This window comes from Narcine bancroftii, chromosome 1 (assembly GCF_036971445.1).
Source record: "Narcine bancroftii isolate sNarBan1 chromosome 1, sNarBan1.hap1, whole genome shotgun sequence".
In the NCBI taxonomy this organism is placed as follows: domain Eukaryota; kingdom Metazoa; phylum Chordata; class Chondrichthyes; order Torpediniformes; family Narcinidae; genus Narcine; species Narcine bancroftii.
Genome location: NC_091469.1, coordinates 128,972,632 through 128,991,613, shown reverse-complemented (window position 1 = coordinate 128,991,613; position 18,982 = coordinate 128,972,632). Strand labels below are relative to the sequence as shown.

Below are 18,982 nucleotides of genomic sequence, written 5' to 3'. Positions count from 1 at the left end.
GTACCTGTAAACATTCTCATGTATGCGCTTGATATACTAATTTATTTTTCCATTAACATTTCTTAAAACAGAATCATTTTTATGCATGATCGACTTCTTACTTTAAATAGCTACTTTTGTCTTCAACTTAGTTTTGTCATGCACATTTAAAAGTACTTTTGCAAAATTTAACATTAGTTGTGATAACTAAAATGACCTTAATATTAAAATGACCTTAATTATGTTTCAACTAGAGGTGAAGGGTTTGTCCTTAAGTAATGGTGTTATCCTGGTTATACGTTCCTGTTTCCTGCATAACATGGTCAATAGGAGCAGGAATAATCCACCTGGCCTGTCAAGTCTGTTGCACTGTTCAATAAGATCATTCCTGATCTTGCAATTCCACCTATCTGCCTTTTCTCCACAACTCTCAATTCCCCTCCATTGCAAAAATCTGTCTTTAATTAAAATTGAATTAAAATTCTGTTTTTCCATTTAATGAGGCAGCCTCTACTGCTTCCTTGGGCAGAGAATTCCATAGACTCACTACTCCCTTGGAAAAGCAGTTCCTCCTCATCTGTCTGGTCTACTATCCTGAGTTTTGAAGTTATGTCCCCCCTCGTCCCACTTGCCAGTAGAAAAAGAACTTCCTTGTGATATCTTATCTACCCCTTTAATGTTGTTGTTTCTGTTAGATTCCCTCTAATTTTTCTGAATTCCAGCAAGTGACTCAGTTCCAAGTGATTCCTCACAGGCTATCCCCCCTCTCCTCGGCTCAGGAATCAACTTGGTGAATCTCTTCTGTACTTTCTCCAAAGCCTATCTTTTCTCAAGGAAACCAGAACTGCATGCTGTACTCCAGGTGTGGCCTCAACAATACATTACACAGCTACACACTGCTGTTAAATTCAATCCCTCTAGTAATGAAGGCTAACATTCCATAAGCCTTCTTGATTACCTGTTGCATCTGCAAACCAACATTTGCAATTCATGCGGAAGCACTCCCAAGTCTTTCTGCGTAATAGCAAGCTGCAATTTTTCACTATTTAATCAATAAACTGATTTTATATTTTCCTTCCAAACATTATATTCCATCTGCCAGACCTTGCACACTCATTTAACCTATCTAATATTTCTCTACAGATTCTCCTGAATAATTTGCTTTTCTACTCAGTGTCATCAGTAAATTTCAAAATGCTACACTTGATCCCATTTTATAGGCCCAGAACCATCTCGTGCAGCACTCTTCTCACCACTGATTGCCAGACAGATAAACATCCATTTATCCCAACTCTGCCTTTTATTGGTTAACCAATCTTTTTTTATTGGTTTTATCTCTCTTTTTCTCTCTCTCTCTCAAGATAAAACTTCAAACAGAATAAACTCAGTTACCCCTCCCCTCCACTACACTGGGTGAAAATTAACCTACTCTAACAAAAAGAAATCTGAGCAGTTTATCCTAAGAATTACATATATTTTGTAGCTTTTGATTCATACCAAGGTAAGACTACATCTCATCTGGAAGAGTGAGTACATCTAATTATATTAAGAACATTTACATAAAATGAAAATAAGACCATATAACCACTTACAGCACTGTCCATGCCGTAACAAATCCCGACCCTCCTAGTCCCACTGACCAGCACCCGGTCCATACCCCTCCAGTCCTCTCCTCTCCATGTAACTATCCAGTCTTTCCTTAAATGTAACCAATGATCCCGCCTCGACCACATCTGCCGGAAGCTCATTCCACATCCCTACCACCCTTTGCGTAAAGAAATTTCCCCTCATGTTCCCCTTATAATTTTCCCCCTTCAGTCTTAAACCATGCCCTCTAGTTTGAATCTCCCCCACTCTTAATTGAAAAAGCCTATCCACATTTACTCTGTCTGTCCCTTTTAAAATCTTAAACACCTCTATCAAGTCCCCCCTCAATCTTCTACGCTCCAGAGAAAAAAGCCCTAGTCTGCACAACCTTTCCCTGTAACTCAAACCTTGAAATCCTGTCAACATTCTCGTGACATAAAAGGTCGCCATGTATCTTCAAATTTCACCAATGAATTAAATACATGATATCTAATTTATTTGTAAACGTAAACAGGACATAATATGAGAAAACCATTGAAACTGTTGGAGGTCTAGAGTCTTTCTATTTGAATAAGATGCCTCCTCAAGCCAACATTGTAGAGAAGGCCACATCTCATTGAACAGGTACAGAAAAAAACTCCCTATGTCTGGTTCAATAACCCAAAAAGAGCAGTTATTGGATTGGATTGTAGCTCTACCTGAAATACAATTGAAAAGATGTTAAAAAATTTCCTTTCAATAGATTTCTAAGGATGGACAATGTAGCAAAATATCATATTTGCATCTATCACAAGTAGGGTTTATTTTTGAGAAGATACAAGCCATTTTGAATTAGATTAATGAATGTTGGGCACATATTGAAGATGTATTAATCAGTTTAAGATCCTTGTCCCATAGATCCTCTGTTAAGGGTCTTGAATGTTCCAATTCCCAAGCTTTTTTAATTTTCTCATGAAGTACTGGATGTAATTTCAATAATCTATCATATATAATTCATATTAATCCTTTCTGAGAAGGATTCCATTGAAAAATATTATCAACTAGATCTGGTGGAAAGTCTGGTAATATGGTATTTAAAAAACTTCAAATCTGTAAATATCTTTAAAAATTGAATATTTGGCAAGTCATATTTACCTGCCAGCTGTTCAAAAACATTAAACAACCTTCCTTAAATAAATATGCAAAAGAAATAATATCTTTAATTTTCCATATGGAGCAGGATTGATCAATTATTGATGGTCGAAAAAAGTAATTATGAGAGACAAGACTAGATAAAACAGGTTTTAAAATTTTTTTTAAAAATTGGGACCAGATTTGCAATATATATTTGAGTATTGGATTAGATGTATTCTTATTGATCTTGGAAAAACTATATGGAAGAGAGGAACCTAACAAAGAGGCCACTGAATCCTACTGTATAGATTTGAATTCTAAATCTGTCCATAATGGACAATCCAATTTGTCAGAAAAAAAAATCCAAAAAGCTAGATAATGAATATTAACAGCCCAGTAATAAAATCAAAAATTAGGTAGGGCCATACCTCCATCTTTTCTTCAATTTTGGTGAATGAGATTTACTTATTCTAGAATTTTTGTTCATCCAAATAAAGGAAGAAACTTTTAAGTCAATATTATCAAAAAAACTTTGCTGCCAACTCCATGAATCCTTAATTTATGGATAAATATGTTATGCAGCACCTTGTCAAATGCCTTCTGGAAATAATACTCAAAGAACTCCAGTAAATTTGTCAAAGAGGAACTACCCTTCCTGAAACCACGCTGTCTCCACCTAATGGAACTAGGTTTATCCCGATATCTCACTATTTCTTAACTGTGAACTTTCAGCATGTTTCTCTCCTTTGCCATAACCTTTAGTCATAGTGAGGTGTATCTTTAACATGCACCTTCATTTCTTTCATCATGTTTATATTGTGATCGTGAATGCATATTAAAGTGTTGTGGAATATCTGCTATACTACAATGTAATATTTGCAGTCCATTTGCACCAGCAACTTGTCTCAATATATGAATCATGGTGTTTTGCAAAATTTATAAGGAATGAGTTTTTGATATGTTTGTGAGGAATTTACAAATTATTGATAAGGGTGGCAATTTTCTTCTGGATTGTTCATGTTAGTTGGGAAATTACACATGAGTTTGTAGCACTAAAACTGATTTTTCACTAAATCTAATTTGTCAAATGCCTCCATAACCATACTTGGTAGTTTATTCAGACGAGTAAGAGCAGTTGTTTTGCAGCATTCAGTGACATGGTGGTAAAAGCAAGGAAAGATGTTTTAACAACCACTTCTTATTCAATGTGAATCGAGCCTGTAGCAAATTCAGTCAGACACTGTCTTGCTAAAAGTATGCTTTAGTTAAGTTTTACATTACAGCAACTAGAGTGCATGATACAATACAAATGACAGAATACAATTACTTGCATTGTCATAATTGGAAACAGGCCTCCTTTAATATGGAATTAACTTGTTCTGGATTAGAGTCATTTTTTGCATTGACATGTCAAAATCAAATCTTAATATATTGTTTAAAATATGATATATATGTGGAGATAGCCTTACCAAATAACCAGTAAGTAACTGATACAATACAGATGTGAAGCTGATCTATTACAGGTACACAATCCTTTATCCGGAACCCTTGGGGGACAGTGTGTTCTGAATTTTGGATTTTTCCAGATTTCGGAAAGCCCACCCAAATTGTGCTGCCGTATTCACCCCCAACCCCTTCCAGCTGCCTGGCCATCTCCCCCAAGCACCAGTCCCTCAGCCCCTTCCCCCAAGCGCCGGCCGCCTCCCCCAAGCACTGGCCGCCTCTCTCCCCACTTACCAGATTTTGGAGCTTTCCAGATTTTAGATGTCCAGATTTCTTTCATTTCAATTATTCCTGTGTTGATTGTAATATTTAGCTGAGATGTGAAAGAATATCACCTCACTGAGCCATCCTGTGCTCAGTCATGTTGAAAAGTAATTGCAAAGGTTGATGTAAACTGACCAAATGATTGAACCATGAGCCAGACAAAACCAAGAGCAAATGTGAAGAGGATAAAAATCACAATAAATCTGGATGTTGAACTGTGCCCGTTCTCTTTTCAAGAAATATACACTGAATCAGCAGATTGAAAATGTATACTGAATTAGCAGATTGAAGATGAACACTGAATTAGCAGATTGAAGATGTTCACTGAATTAGCAGATTGAAGATGTACACTGAATTAGCAGATTGAAGATGAACACTGAATTAGCAGATTGAAGATGTACACTGAATTAGCAGATTGAAGATGTACACTGAATTAGCAGATTGAAGATGAACACTGAATTAGCAGATTGAAGATGTACACTGAATTAGCAGATTGAAGATGTACACTGAATTAGCAGATTGAAGATGTACACTGAATTAGCAGATTGAAGATGTTCACTGAATTAGCAGATTGAAGATGTACACTGAATTAGCAGATTGAAGATGTACACTGAATTAGCAGATTGAAGATGTTCACTGAATTAGCAGATTGAAGATGTACACTGAATTAGCAGATTGAAGATGTTCACTGAATTAGCAGATTGAAGATGTTCACTGAATTAGCAGATTGAAGATGTTCACTGAATTAGCAGATTGAAGATGTACAATGAATTAGCAGATTGAAGATGTACACTGAATTAGCAGATTGAAGATGTACACTGAATTAGCAGATTGAAGATGTACACTGAATTAGCAGATTGAAGATGTTCACTGAATTAGCAGATTGAAGATGTACACTGAATTAGCAGATTGAAGATGTACACTGAATTAGCAGATTGAAGATGTACACTGAATTAGCAGATTGAAGATGTACACTGAATTAGCAGATTGAAGATGTTCACTGAATTAGCAGATTGAAGATGTACACTGAATTAGCAGATTGAAGATGTTCACTGAATTAGCAGATTGAAGATGTTCACTGAATTAGCAGATTGAAGATATGATTGAAATTCAACAAAATGATCAATGCTCTTCCCCAGCAAACTCGAGCGGGAAGTAAATTTTTCATCTAGAATTCTCCATGCCACAGAAGAAAAAAATCTTGCAAGTTGTAGGACGTGTGAAAATGATCAGGTGATTGGAGAGGCAAGAGACTGCAGATACTGGAATCTGAAGGAAAAATCAAATTGCTGGAGGAACTCTGGTCAAGCAGCATTTGTGGAGGCAGAGGGATATTTAGATAGTGCAGATGGAAGATAATCTGTATAAAGAGGTGAAAGGGTGTGGTGATAGAGTGGATACATGGATGGAATTAGAAGAGATGAACAATAAGGACGAAGTTGGGGGGGGGGGTGAAAGGAGTGTTGAACCTGATGCCTTTGGAGGAAACAGATGAGGAAGAAGGTTTAAATAACTGGATAAGGGAGTGATGAAAGGAAGATAGAACTAGGTGGCAGAGGGAATAGGAAAGGTGAACCAAGGGAGATGGATATATGGGGAGAAGCAAAAGGAACCAGATGGGGTCAGGAATTGAAAAGATGAACCCGCTGAGAGAGAGCCTGGCTTTAATAGATGGGAGTGGAAAAAGGAGTGCAGAAGGCATAAGATTAGATAATTCCATGTTAATAGCATTGGGTTGTAGTCTACCCAAGTAGAATACAAGGTAGTAATCGTGGCAGTGGATAGACAAGTAGAGGTGTGGGAGGGGTGGTATGAAGTGCCCTGCAACCTGGAGTTTAGACTGGATCTTACAGACAATTTGCACTCCATTTTGCAGAGCAGCTGAGGTTAGATTAAAATCCTGGTTGCAGTTTTTTTGAAATCCCCTTTCCATTGATAAACAAGTAATTGAAAGATTACTGTTGATAGATGGGATTACAGGAATATAGTCAAATCAACCTGAGCAAGCACAAGGTATATGGGGAGTTATCTACACCTGTTCCTAGTTAATGTGTGTAGGTGTAAATAGTTTCAGAGGTGGTTAATGGGCAAGACAAACCTGTCCCTTCAGTTCTTGCACATCACAAGGTTCATGTGCGCTAATGCACAAGCCAGTGAAATACCTGGAGCTGAGAAATTCATCACTTTAACAAGACAATTTGTGTATTCCAGTAATGGAGAAAAGACACCACTAGCATTGACTATCAAGGCAGTAGGAAGGATGTGAAGATATTGCAGTATGAACATAAAGTTGACTACAGGATTTCTGAACAGAATGTTATATTGAATATGCCCTGTCACAGTTACTACCCGAGAACATGGACGTTGGAGTCATCTTAAGTATTAAATGAAGTTGATGAGTTCTTTGCAGTAATTCTGATCGAAACTGAACACAATGTCTTGAAAGCCTGGTGTGGGAAAGAAAAGAATTGACATTGAAAAAATAGGCTATATTTGTCCAGTATACAGAAGAGGAATTGAAATTTGTATACAGTAATCAAAATCTGTTAACGTGAAGAGAGTCCTGGATCAAGTGAGGTGATATTCTTTCAGATCTCAGCTAAATATTACAATCAACACAGGAATAATTGAAATGAAAGAAAATGCAAGAAGCTTTGCTTGTGTAGAACCATAGATGCTACAGCACAGAAAACAGACCATTCAGCCCTTCTGGTCTGTGCTGACTGTTGTCCCAACCTGTTCCCATTCCATAACTCTTCAGGCCTCTTCCATCCATGTATCTATTCAATCTATTCAATCTATTCTTAAAACTCAATACAGCACCTATCACATCAAATGGCAGCTCATTCCAAACTCCCACCACTCTGAGTGAAAACATTCCTCTAATGTTCCCCATAAACTTTTTCCCTTTCACCCTAATGCCATGTCCTCTCATATTTATCTCTCTTATAGACATTTACTCTGCCTATACCCCTCTATTAAATCTCCTCTTATTCCACAGAAAAAAAAGTCCTAACTTGTTTAATCTTTCCCTGTAACTCAGCTCCTGAAGACCCAGCAACATCCTAGTAAATCTTCTCAGAATTCTTTCAATCTAATTGATAGCCTTCCTGTAGCTAGGCAACCAGAACTGCACAAAATATTCCAAATTTAGATAACTTCAACATTTCATCCCAACTCCTATACTCAGTACTTTGATTTATAGATGCCAAAAGCCTTCTTTACAACCCTGTCTATCTCCGACGCCACCTTCAGGGGACAATGTACTTGTATCCCCAGGTCTCTTTGCTCCTCCACACTCCTCAATGCTCTACCATTTACAGTGTACATCCTTCTGTGATTTGCTCTTCCAAAATGCAATACCTCACATTGTCTATATTAAACGCCATCATCCATTTATTGGTCCATTCTCCCAGTTGGTCCAGATCCCTCTGCAAGCTTTGAAAATTTTCCTCGCTGTCCACAATGGCTCCAATCTTAGTGTCATCAGCAAACTTACTGGTCCATTTTACCACATTATCATCCAGATTATTGATATAGGCAACAAACCACAATGGTCCAAACACAAATCCCTGAGGCACAGCTCTTGTCATAGGCCTCCAGTCTGAGAAGCAACCATCCTCTACCACTCTTATTTCTCTTACAGCAAATTTTGAATCCAGTTTACAACCCCTCTATGTATATCTCATGCTTTAACCGACTGAAATAACCTCCTATACGGGACCTTGTCAAAGGCCTTACTAAAGTTCATGTAGACAACATCCACAGCCTTTTCTTAGTAACTCCCTCGAAACATTCTACAAGATTTGTTAAACATGACCTACATGCACAAAGCCATGCTGACTGTCTTTAATAAGCCCACGGTTGTCCAAATACATATATATCGTATCTCTCAGAACTCCTTCCAATAATTTACCTAGTACTGACATCAGGCTCACTGGCCTTTAGTTACCTGGTTTACTTTTGGAGCCTTTCTTAAACAGCAGGAGGACATGAGCTACTCTCCAATCTTCTCGACACCTCTCCCATGGCTAAGGTCCCCAGCAATTTCAACACGTCTCCCTTAAGTTCCGAGGAAATATCATATCCGGTCCAGGGGATTTGTCTACCTTTATGCGCTGTAAGGCAGCAATCATCTCCTCCTCCTTAATCTCCATATGTTTCATAACACTTCTATTGGTTTCCCTTCCATCTGCATGCACTATGGCAGTTTCCTGAGTAATTACTGATACAGAAAAACTGTTTAAGATCTCCTCCATTTTGTGAGGCTCCACACATTCTGATCCTCTAAGGGACCAATTTTGTCCCTTGTTATCCTCTTACTCTTAGTATACTTGTAGAACCCCTTTGGATTTACCATCACATCTGCCAAAGCACCCTCATGTCTTCTTTTTGCCTTCCTGATTTCCTTCTTTATTATTCTCTTACATTTTTCATACTCTGCAAATACCTAATTTGCTCCTTGTTGCCTATACTGGTTATACACCTCTCTTCTTAATCATATCACCAATATCACTTGAAAACCAAGGTTCCCTATTGCCTGTTAGGAACATGCAAACTCTGCACCCTCGAAATTTCACCTTTGAATGCCTTCCACTTGCCTGACACATCCTTGCCAGAAAATGGCTTATTCAATTGATTCTTCCGAGATCCTTTCTCATTTCCACAAAATTGGCTTTTCTACAATGTAGAACATGAACTCGAGGACCTGACCTATCATTATCCATAATTAACATTACACTGGACTAAAAATGCTCATCTACACATACTTCTGCCATTTGACTTGCCTGGGTCCCTAATAGGAGATCAAGTATTGCATCCTCTTTCGTTTTTACCTCTATATATTTGATGTACAGCAAAATTGGCTGATTGTGGACATGATATACTTAGACATTTTCAAAGAATGTATGAAGATTTTCACAAAATAAGGAAAAGACAGGTTTTTTTAAATTTTTTTATTTTTCACACCATAAATCACATTAGCCATGATATACACTATTTCTTTTTCACACATATACAGTGACTTTTTCTCCCCCCCCCCCTCCTCCCAAGCCACCCCCCCACCCCCCCCCCTCTCATCCATTTTAGGTATACAATCTAGGTTGCATTAAGCCAGTCAGACAATGTTGTCATTCAACAAAAATACACCAGATATTCTACTGAGTCCATTCTTTTCTTTCCTTCTCCTTCCATCAACTTAGGAAAAGACAGTTTAATGCCATTGGTTTTGCCACTCACTGGATTGAAGTGAAACATATGAGATAATGTGCTACTACCACTGGAGGAGCTATAGACCTCCCACTCTCACCCCCAGAGGCCACAACACATTCAAGTAAAATTCTTCTTTTAACCTCACGTAACACAGATATTTTTGAGGTTTTTTTTAATATTGTTGATAGAAGAGAAATACAGAAGAAACCAAAACTTGACTGCTTCACAGGCAAAGGGGGCCAATAAACTTTGAGCAGAGCCCTAAGGAAGGTTAAGGGTTGGGGGATGGCCAAAAAAGGTTCAGAATGGCTGAGCTAAAGATTTTATTTTTCAAGGCAATTGAAGTATCTGTTTGGCTGCAAGAATTTCAGCGTCAAATACATTGAATAATGTTCATGTGCAAAAAATGTAGTCATCATTTCAGCAGATTTATCAAGCAGGCTGAGCTTTCAGTGTTTCTACAACATTTATTTGTTCTGTTCTGATAGATCAATACTGAGCTTCAATACATTCTGTTCAACATCTACGATGAAGTCAATTGGCAAGGAAAATTATTACCATCTGGCTTCAAATTTATTAGCCAGGAGATCTGTCAGAACAGTGAAGGATGTTCTCATGAAATAAAGTTGTAGAAATGTTTAAAGTTCAGCCTGCTTGATGAATCTCCTGTTGAAATGATGATGAGTTTATTGCATCTGTATATTGTACAATGTACTTGGCACCAAAGTACTTGCTGCACCCAAAGAGATGATTTTTTTAAAAAAAAACTGCTATGGTATTCGCGATCAAACCCTAAAACGCTGGAGGAACTCAGCAGTCCTTAGGAGGTAAAGATATATAACAAAGGTTTAGACTCTGAGCCCTTCAAGATGTGAGGAAAAAGAAAGGCAGGTTAGGGAGGAGGAAAGAAAGGGCAGGGGGAGGAGTACAAGCCAACAGGCCATAATTGGACATGGCTGGGAGGACAGGAGAAGAAAGGTAGGAATTGATCGGGCGGGGGGGGGGGGTGGCAGCTCTGTGAATGTAGAACTGGAGGAAAGGAGATGGAAAGGGAAAAAGAGAGGAATCGAGACACATATAGATCTATTCAAAGGCTAGGAGGTCAGAACCTGTGGTGGACATTGTAACATCTGGAGCCTCTGCATTCCTGGGCATTTGAATTCCCAAAGCAGGATGCGATGCAACCATTCTGTATAGTTTTTACAGTGCACCTGTAGAAGATTAATAAAGCATTCAACAACCTACCTCATTTCCTTATACTCCTTAGTAAATAGGCACACTGGTGTGCATCTTTTCCTGTTGCTATCTTCTAAAATATACCCTCCCAGGAACTTGAAGATACTAAACCTCTCCTCCTCCACCCCATCAATGCGGACAGGTGCAAGGTTCATTGGACTCCCCTTGGTCCCTGGTATTGGTGACGTTGAGAAAAAGATGGTGATTCTGGCACCACCCAGCCAGATTCTGTATTCCGACTTTCCATTTCTTCCAGAAAAACTGAGTATTCTGATAAAAGATCAATCAACCTGAAGCATTAACTTTATTTTTCACTTTGCAGATGCTGCCTGACCTGACTTTGTCCAGCTTTTTTCTCTTTGTATGGCACCCATTGAACTGGGCTGCAGTACACAAAGGTGCTGGAGGGACTCAGCAGGTCACAGCATCCATAGCAAACACAGTTTTGTCTGTGATTCAGGCCTGGGCCCTTCTGGAGAGATTGATGGGAGCTGCCTATCGGGGTGAAAGAGCAAAATATTCTTCAAATTTCTTGACAAAATCATAGTCTGGTACCAATGGCAGATTTGGTCTGCCTTGTTGTAACTTAAAATATGAGAATGTTGGCGCTGTAGCAACTGTGTTGCAGTGCGAAATGAAGGAATGAGAAAATGATCAGACATAGACAGGTCAAAGTTTGGTAAAAGTCGTTTACTCAGTCACACGCAGCTTTTTAAAACTCCACGCGTTCCAAACAACTTCATCGCATTGTGATGTCATGACATCACTCGGAACCTCCCGAGCCGGTTGGATTAAGCCTCTGATGAGCCATTCCAATGCCTACTAATATCTGTCACCTTCAAAGAGCACCATCAATTTACCCTCTAGGCAACAACTAAATTGAACATTCTGACATTCTTCCACCCATCTGGGATCAAAGAACTTTTTTAATATATATTATTTCTTTGCTTTCTCCTTCAGCGCTGCTGCCAAGCTTTCAGAATTAGAATTTGTCATGAACAAGTCATGAAATTCTGTGTTTTGTGGCAGCTTCATAGAGCAAATGTTCCTATTATAACCATCTTAAAACATTACTATATATATAAAAAAATAAGTGCACAAAAAGTAAGGCAATGTCTTTGGTTCATTAATTATTCAGGAATCTGATGGCAATGGGGAAGAAGCTGTCCTTGTGCCGCTGAGTGCTTGTCTTTAGGCTCCTGTACTTTTTTCCTGAGAGTAGCAGAGTGAAGAGGGCATAGCCTGGGTGGTGGGGGTCTTTGAGGATGAGGCTGCTCTTTTTAAGACAGATATCCTCAATGAAGTGAAGTCTGGTGCCTGTAATGTCGCATGTCGAGCTAACAATCTTCTGGAGTTTTTTCTTGTCCTGAGAGTTGGTGCCTCCACACCAGGCAGTGATGCAATCAGCCAGAATACTCTTCATGGTACACCTGCAGAAGTTTATAGGAGTCTTCAGTGACATGCCGATTCTCTTCAGACACCTCATATAGTATAGCCACTGGCAAGCCTTCTTTGTGATTGTGTCAATGTGGAGGCTCCCGGACAGATCCACAGAGATGTTGACACCCAGGAATTTGAAGTTCTTGACCCTCTCCACTACTGAGCACTTGATGAGGGCTGGGTTGTGTTCCCTGACTTCTTCCTGGAGTCCACAATCATCTCCTTAGTTTTGCTGATATAGAGCGCAAGATTGTTGTCGTTACACTATCCAACGAGCTGAACTATCTCCCTCCTGTACGCTTCCTCATTGCCATTTGTAATTCTGCTGACAACTGTGGTGTCATTGGAAAACTTCAGATAGTATTAGAATTGAGCCTGGCCCCACAGTCATGGTTGTATAATGAGTCGAGCAGTGGGCTAACCACACATTGGTAAACATTGAGGAAGAGATGTTACTTCCAATTCGTTCTGACTGTGGTCTTCCGATGAGAAAGTCAAGGATTCAGTTGCGGAGTGGAGTACAGAGGCCTTCTTGACTACAACTGAGGGAATAATGGTATTGAAGGCTAAGCTGTAGTCAATGAAGAGCAGCTGAATGTATGAATTGCTGTTTGAGGTCATCCAGAGTTGAGTGGAGAGCCAGCTGCTGTGGAACAATTGTGATGATGGGCAAATTGCTGTGGGTCCAGATCTTTGCTTAGGTGCGTGTTAATTCTGGCCAAGACCAGGTTCAAAGCATTTAATCACAGTGGAATTTAGTGCTATCAGGTGATAGTCATTGAGGCAGCTCACACTACTCTTCCTGGATACCGAGATGCTTGATGCCCTTTTGAAGCGGGTGGGAACCTTTGACTGCAACAATGAGAGGTTGAAAATGTCTGTGAACGCTTGGCTACCAGGTACGCCATCAGGGACTGACGCCTTGTGAGAGTTCACCCTCTTGAATGATGTTCTGACCTCTCCCTCAGAGACATATCACAGCCTTTTCATGGATTCTAGTAGGCACTGGTTGGTTCTTCTCAAAACAGGCATAGACTGTTTTCAGCTCATTGGGTTAATATATATAGTGTTCGCCCTCACTTTGTAGGTTGCACTTCCCCACGATGTCCTCTCAACCACCATTGCTGTCATTCCTATTTTTCATGTTTTGTCCTTTATTCTCATCAATTCTGCGAGGAATTCTTCCTGATTTCCCTTTCCCTTTCCGGCAGCATTGTCCATTGTATCTGCCGACAGAAAATGCCTCGCTTTTGGTATTATTGAATATTCATTGTTGTGTGTAGGGAGATACTGTACAGTGAACAGCTCAGTTTTGAGTGCCTTACAAGCAGCTCGCCAAAAGTTGCTGTGTTTGGTGTTATTTTGGATCTGACAATGGTAGTATTTAACTTTAACCTGACAGACAAATCCAATTTAAATCAAAGATGACCATCTTCCCGATGGGAATCCGGCGAGACCATTGCTCCAGTCAAATGTGGAGAGGGTCAAGCAGCCTCGTGCCACCCAAGTGACCATAGAACTGCACAGAAAAAAGGCCCTTCTATTCTGTGCCGATACTTCTTATTGCAGCAGGTGCTTTTGACTTGTCTTTCTGTTACTTCCTCTGCCTGGCTTAGTTTTGTTTGCCAATATGCTCGTCTGGCTTCACCTAGCGCATGTAAAGAAACTATGAAGACAAATAGTTTATACAAGCACTTGTAATTGACTTTTTTTTAAACCAATCTACAAAGATGCCATTTAATTTCTGTTCATTAGAATGGAATGTTAATACATCAAATCCTATTTTGATACAATTGTCTGTCTGTATTTAAAATACAATTAATTAATGTATCTCTTTTACAGGCTAATGGGTACAATTTTGTGAATATTGAACATGGACAAGCAGTGTCACTACTAAAGACCTTCCAGAATGCAGTGGACTTAATTATTCTGAGGGAAGTTGCATCCTAATGGCTAATTAATGAACAATACGAAGAAACGAAACAATGTGATCAGTTTTTACAAGTAATTCTGTAGCAGAAAAATTGCAGCTGATACCACTTTTTGACTTGGAGACAAGGGAGGATCAAAGGACGGTTCACATAAAAATTAATTTAGGCTGTATCATAATGTATTGGCAATGTAGATCTTTGGTATGAGGGACACAACCACTGTACATTGATAGGGGTGCAGATGCAGGGACTGAAATAGTTAATAGAAGCAAATATTGCAGGATTAACTTAGTAAACATCAAAATCACTCTTGATACGAACAAACCTGTGTGCTTTTCTGTACAGATTTTAGGTTTTATTTTTGGATAATCTTGTATATTACTAAAGAAACTGTACAAGGCTTAAGTAGTTAGCCTGATTTTAGCTCGGGAACAGGTGGCAGGGCTATCTGTTCCATAGATTTAAGCCTTTTATTTTTAATCATCTTTATATAATTGTTAAACGCTGAAACCACTGGTTAAGATGTACGGGAGCTGTAAAATGGATGTGTGCACATTGTTTCGACGAATGGGTCGATGTAGGGTTGGAGCATATACAATTAAGGGACCTTGCTGGGCGTATCTGAAAGAACTGAATATGGGGCTAGGTTACCAAAGTAAGCGTTTCATAAGAATGGTTTGATGATGGAGAAGTTATTGAAAGTTGGACCAGGGAAGGAAACAGCAAATTAAACCTGTGTGTAAGAATGTTCTGAATTGTAAATCAGATTCTTTAAGAACAGATACTAGGGGTTTCTTGGACCTTTTGCAATGAGAGGCGATTGTGGTTATGTTGCCTTCTTCTCTGAGAAGTTATTTTATTACGCTTATCATTTCTAGAGCATTTGGCCAACATTTTAAATAAAACATTTCTATCTTTACTAAAAAAAATGGATATTGTTAACAATACTGATGCATATTGATCAGCTTTGTGTATCACAGTAAAAGTGCCGTATGAGATCAAGAAATATCTTTAAATGCAGCTTAAAAACTGCTAAGAAGCAATACTGTAAGTCTATTAGTGGAAGGAGTGTAGATCTGATATAAATTTGGTTATGTGATTTTTAAAGAGCTGAAGTACCTGTAAAATTTCTATTCAAATACGAGCATTAAATGAGCAAAAAAAAAACTGCTGGAGGAACTTGGAGGGACAAGCAGCATCTGTAGGCATTGAATGTTGATTTATCTCTTTGCCCATTTTAACTGTGATCAAGACTGATCCCTTTGATTACTCCCGTTCTGAAGGGTATTTACCACACCTGTGAAGTCAAATAGTCCAATAAAGTAGCTCTAAGGGTTCAGCATAAACACTTGTATACATAATTGAAAACAAACCCCTGCTTGGGTAGTTGCAGTATGTTGCAGCAAATCTTAATGGCTTCATGTTCTTGAAGGCAGGCATCCTGCAGTAGCATTCCCATTAAGATGAATTGTATGCAAAGTTTGTTGTGGATGTTCAGAACATCAAAGTTTTTCGAACTGTTGGATGCAAGGTCACAAGCTGCATTGATTCCTGAATAAAAATTCTATTTTAATTGTCTCTTTGTTTAACCCAGGCATGGTTTTTAAAAGTGTAGAAACAGGTTTTATTGATTTTCCATGACGGGAATAATACCATTCAGCTGCTTGGTAGTATTTTAACAGAATATACACAAGTGTACATTTGTATTTCAATGAAATAGCCTATTGCTAAGCATTGAAGTTATTCATACATTTTCTTTCAAGCTAGAATTGCCTTTCATGAACCTGGTGATCATTAAAGAGCTTTGTATTATTGATGCACTTTCAAATTAAATTTTGTGTGAAAAGATCTTGCCCATATCACATCTTTAATTTTCAGATATAAATAAGGCATCTAGATTTGACAGATTTTTGCATAAGCTGGAGAATTTTCAAACCAATTTTGAACTGTTTAATCATTTAAACATCAAGCATTGCATATTCTGATAAGCCATATCCTCCGATATCATTGACTTGGGAGGGGGGGTGGGTGCGTGGTGGAGAATATTTATGTCAAAGAGATCAGTTTCTTTCTTACTCACTTTGTTTCATGTTGTGGTTGAAAAGTACTTTTTGTGCCATGGCCAGTTGGCTGAATCACTGTTGATGGCTGACTCATGAAAGGTGTAATTGAGCAGTATAAGTAAACCACAAATAAATTGAAAAATCTTAAACATTCCCATGTATTTATTATGTAATTTATTTATTCTGATGGTTTCTTGTGGGCTGGATTTTTCTAAAGTTTGTATATAGTTGAACACATCCTTGATTAGAACAAATATAAAATGAACCAAAAGTAGCCATGATACTTGGTTTCCATAGTAATGCTGTATTCCTGAAACATTTTCAACCATTGCCTTTATTTTGAGCAAGTCTGTGATGTTTGAAAAGAGCTACATTCGTTCAACATTCCACATTTTGTATATAACTGGATGGTTTCTAACATAATCTACAATAATTATGATCAACGAATGCTCTTCACAATCTTATTTACTTTGTACAATTTTAGTTTGTAAGCAAGGCAGTTTGTTGTATATGAAATCTTAAATTGGTCAAAATTGTTGTGCGTCCCACTGACATGAAAATAATTTGTAAATCCACTTTACAAAAGTGCATATAGCTTCTTTATGTTCCTTTTGTGGTTTATTAAAAAAATTGAATCACTTAATTTGACTACATTTTGTGCTTTATTTTGCTACATGAATTACTTCAATGCTGTATTATTCACTGAGCTATTTCCATGTGAACTGTCTGAAGTAAATGTATGAAGATTATTTTGAAATGTCCATGATTCATTTGATTTCAAATATCTTGTTGGAGAGACGAGACAATAGATGCCAAAATCTGGAGCAAGAGCAGGGAGAATCTGGGCAGCACGGTTAGTGTAGCATTTAGTATAACACTGTTACAGTGCCAACGATTGGGACTGGGGTTTGAGTCCTGTGCTGTCTGTAAGGAGTTTGTACCTTCTCCCCATGTCTGTGTGGGTTTCCTTCTACCATTCAAAATAAAACACACCAGGGGTTGTAGGTTAATTGGCTCATGGGTCAAAAGGCCTGTTACTATGCTGTATGTCTAAATTTTTAAAAATCAAACAAATGACTGGAGTGTCAAACAACATCTGGAGACAAAGAGATGGTCATTTTGGGTTGTGACTACATCAAGATAGTGTAGTGAAGATGGCCTGTGTAAATAGGGGGACTTCTTGTGGAACCTAATCCTCTTGGGAAAACTAAAAAAGTTAAGATAAGCCATGTTTTGACCAATTAAAAGTTATTGAAATACATTTAAATACATCTGCAACACTTTTAAACATGTCTCCAAAAAGAAATCTGCTGCAGCCTTGCCTGGAGCCCAACGTGATGAGAAGACTTGAGGCTTACCACTAGTCAGAAGCAGGGGATCCTCAGTGATGGCGTTGGAGGAAGAAGACACGGGCTCACAGGCATCTAGCAGAGAAGAGGATGAAGACCAAAAAGAGCAGCAGCAGAAAGAAAAGGTAAAGTGAAAAGAAGCTAAAACTATAAAAAGTAGAACTAAAACTAAGGTCAAAGACATATGTAATATTGAATTACTGTCAGATGTAAAGAAAGAAATAAACAAAGTTTTGGAGGCTGTTAAACCTTCACCAATGGTCCCTTATATAATGCTTTAATCCAATTAATATATTTCTCTGGTAGGTTGAACATCTGTAGTACTTTGAATAAATAATTCCATTCTACTCTATCAAAGGCTTTCTCTGCATCTAAGGCAACCGCCACTGTTGGCGTCTTGTTTCCTTGTAATGCATGGATTAAGTTAATGAACTTACAGATATTGTCCGTTGTTCGTCTTTTCTTAATAAATCCATTTTGATCTAGTTTTACTATTTTTGGTACACAGTTGGCCAATCAGTTTGCTAATACTTTAGCTATTATCTTATAATCTGTGTTAAGTAGAGATATTGGTCTATACGACGATGGTGTTAGTGGATCTTTCCCCATCTTTAGTATTACTGTAATTATTGCTATTTTGCATGAATCTGGCACGTTTTGTGTTTCTTCAATCTGGTTCATTACTTCCAGGAGAGGAGGAATTAATATGTCTTTAAATGTTTTATAGAATTCTATTGGGAGTCCACCCTCTCCCGGTGTTTTATTGTTCGGTAGTTTTTTTAATATATTCTGTATTTCCTCTATTTCAAATGATTTTATTAATTTATTTTGCTCCTTGCAATTTCGGTAGTTCAATTTTAGCTAGAAACTCATCTATTTTGTCTTGTTTCCCTTCATTCTCAGTTCAATATAGTTGCTCGTAGAATTCCTTGAAGTTTTCATTGATCTCCATTGGGTTATATGTAATTTGTTTGTCCTTTTTCCTTGATGCCAATACTGTTTTTTTAGTTTGTTCTGTCTTAAGCTGCCAAGCTAGTATTTTGTGTGCTTTTTCTCCTTGCTCATAATACTTCTGTTTTGTCTTCATTATGTTCTTCTCTACTTTGTATGTTTGTAGTGTTTCATATTTTATTTTTTTGTCTGCCAATTCTCTTCTTTTTGTTGTATCTTCCCTTATTGCTAATTCTTTTTCTGTACTTGCTATTTCTCTTTCCAGGTGTTCTATTTCCCGATTTGTAGTCCTTCTTCATCTTAGTTACATAACTTATGATCTGCCCTCTGATGAATGCTTTCATTGCATCCCATA

General features: G+C 38.1%; 1 protein-coding gene across 6 annotated transcripts in view; it reads left to right on the top strand.

The window, feature by feature from the left end:
- The window catches only part of erbin (erbb2 interacting protein), a 313,125-nt gene extending 296,155 nt beyond the window's left edge, over window positions 1-16,970 (top strand). For all 6 annotated transcript variants that reach the window (XM_069939183.1, XM_069939193.1, XM_069939201.1 and 3 more), the window contains one exon: window positions 14,176-16,970. In XM_069939183.1, the coding sequence (XP_069795284.1) occupies window positions 14,176-14,283 (108 nt within the window). In that variant the 3' untranslated portion in view covers window positions 14,284-16,970. The remainder of the gene's footprint in view (window positions 1-14,175) is intronic.
- The last annotated feature ends 2,012 nt before the right edge of the window (window positions 16,971-18,982 follow it).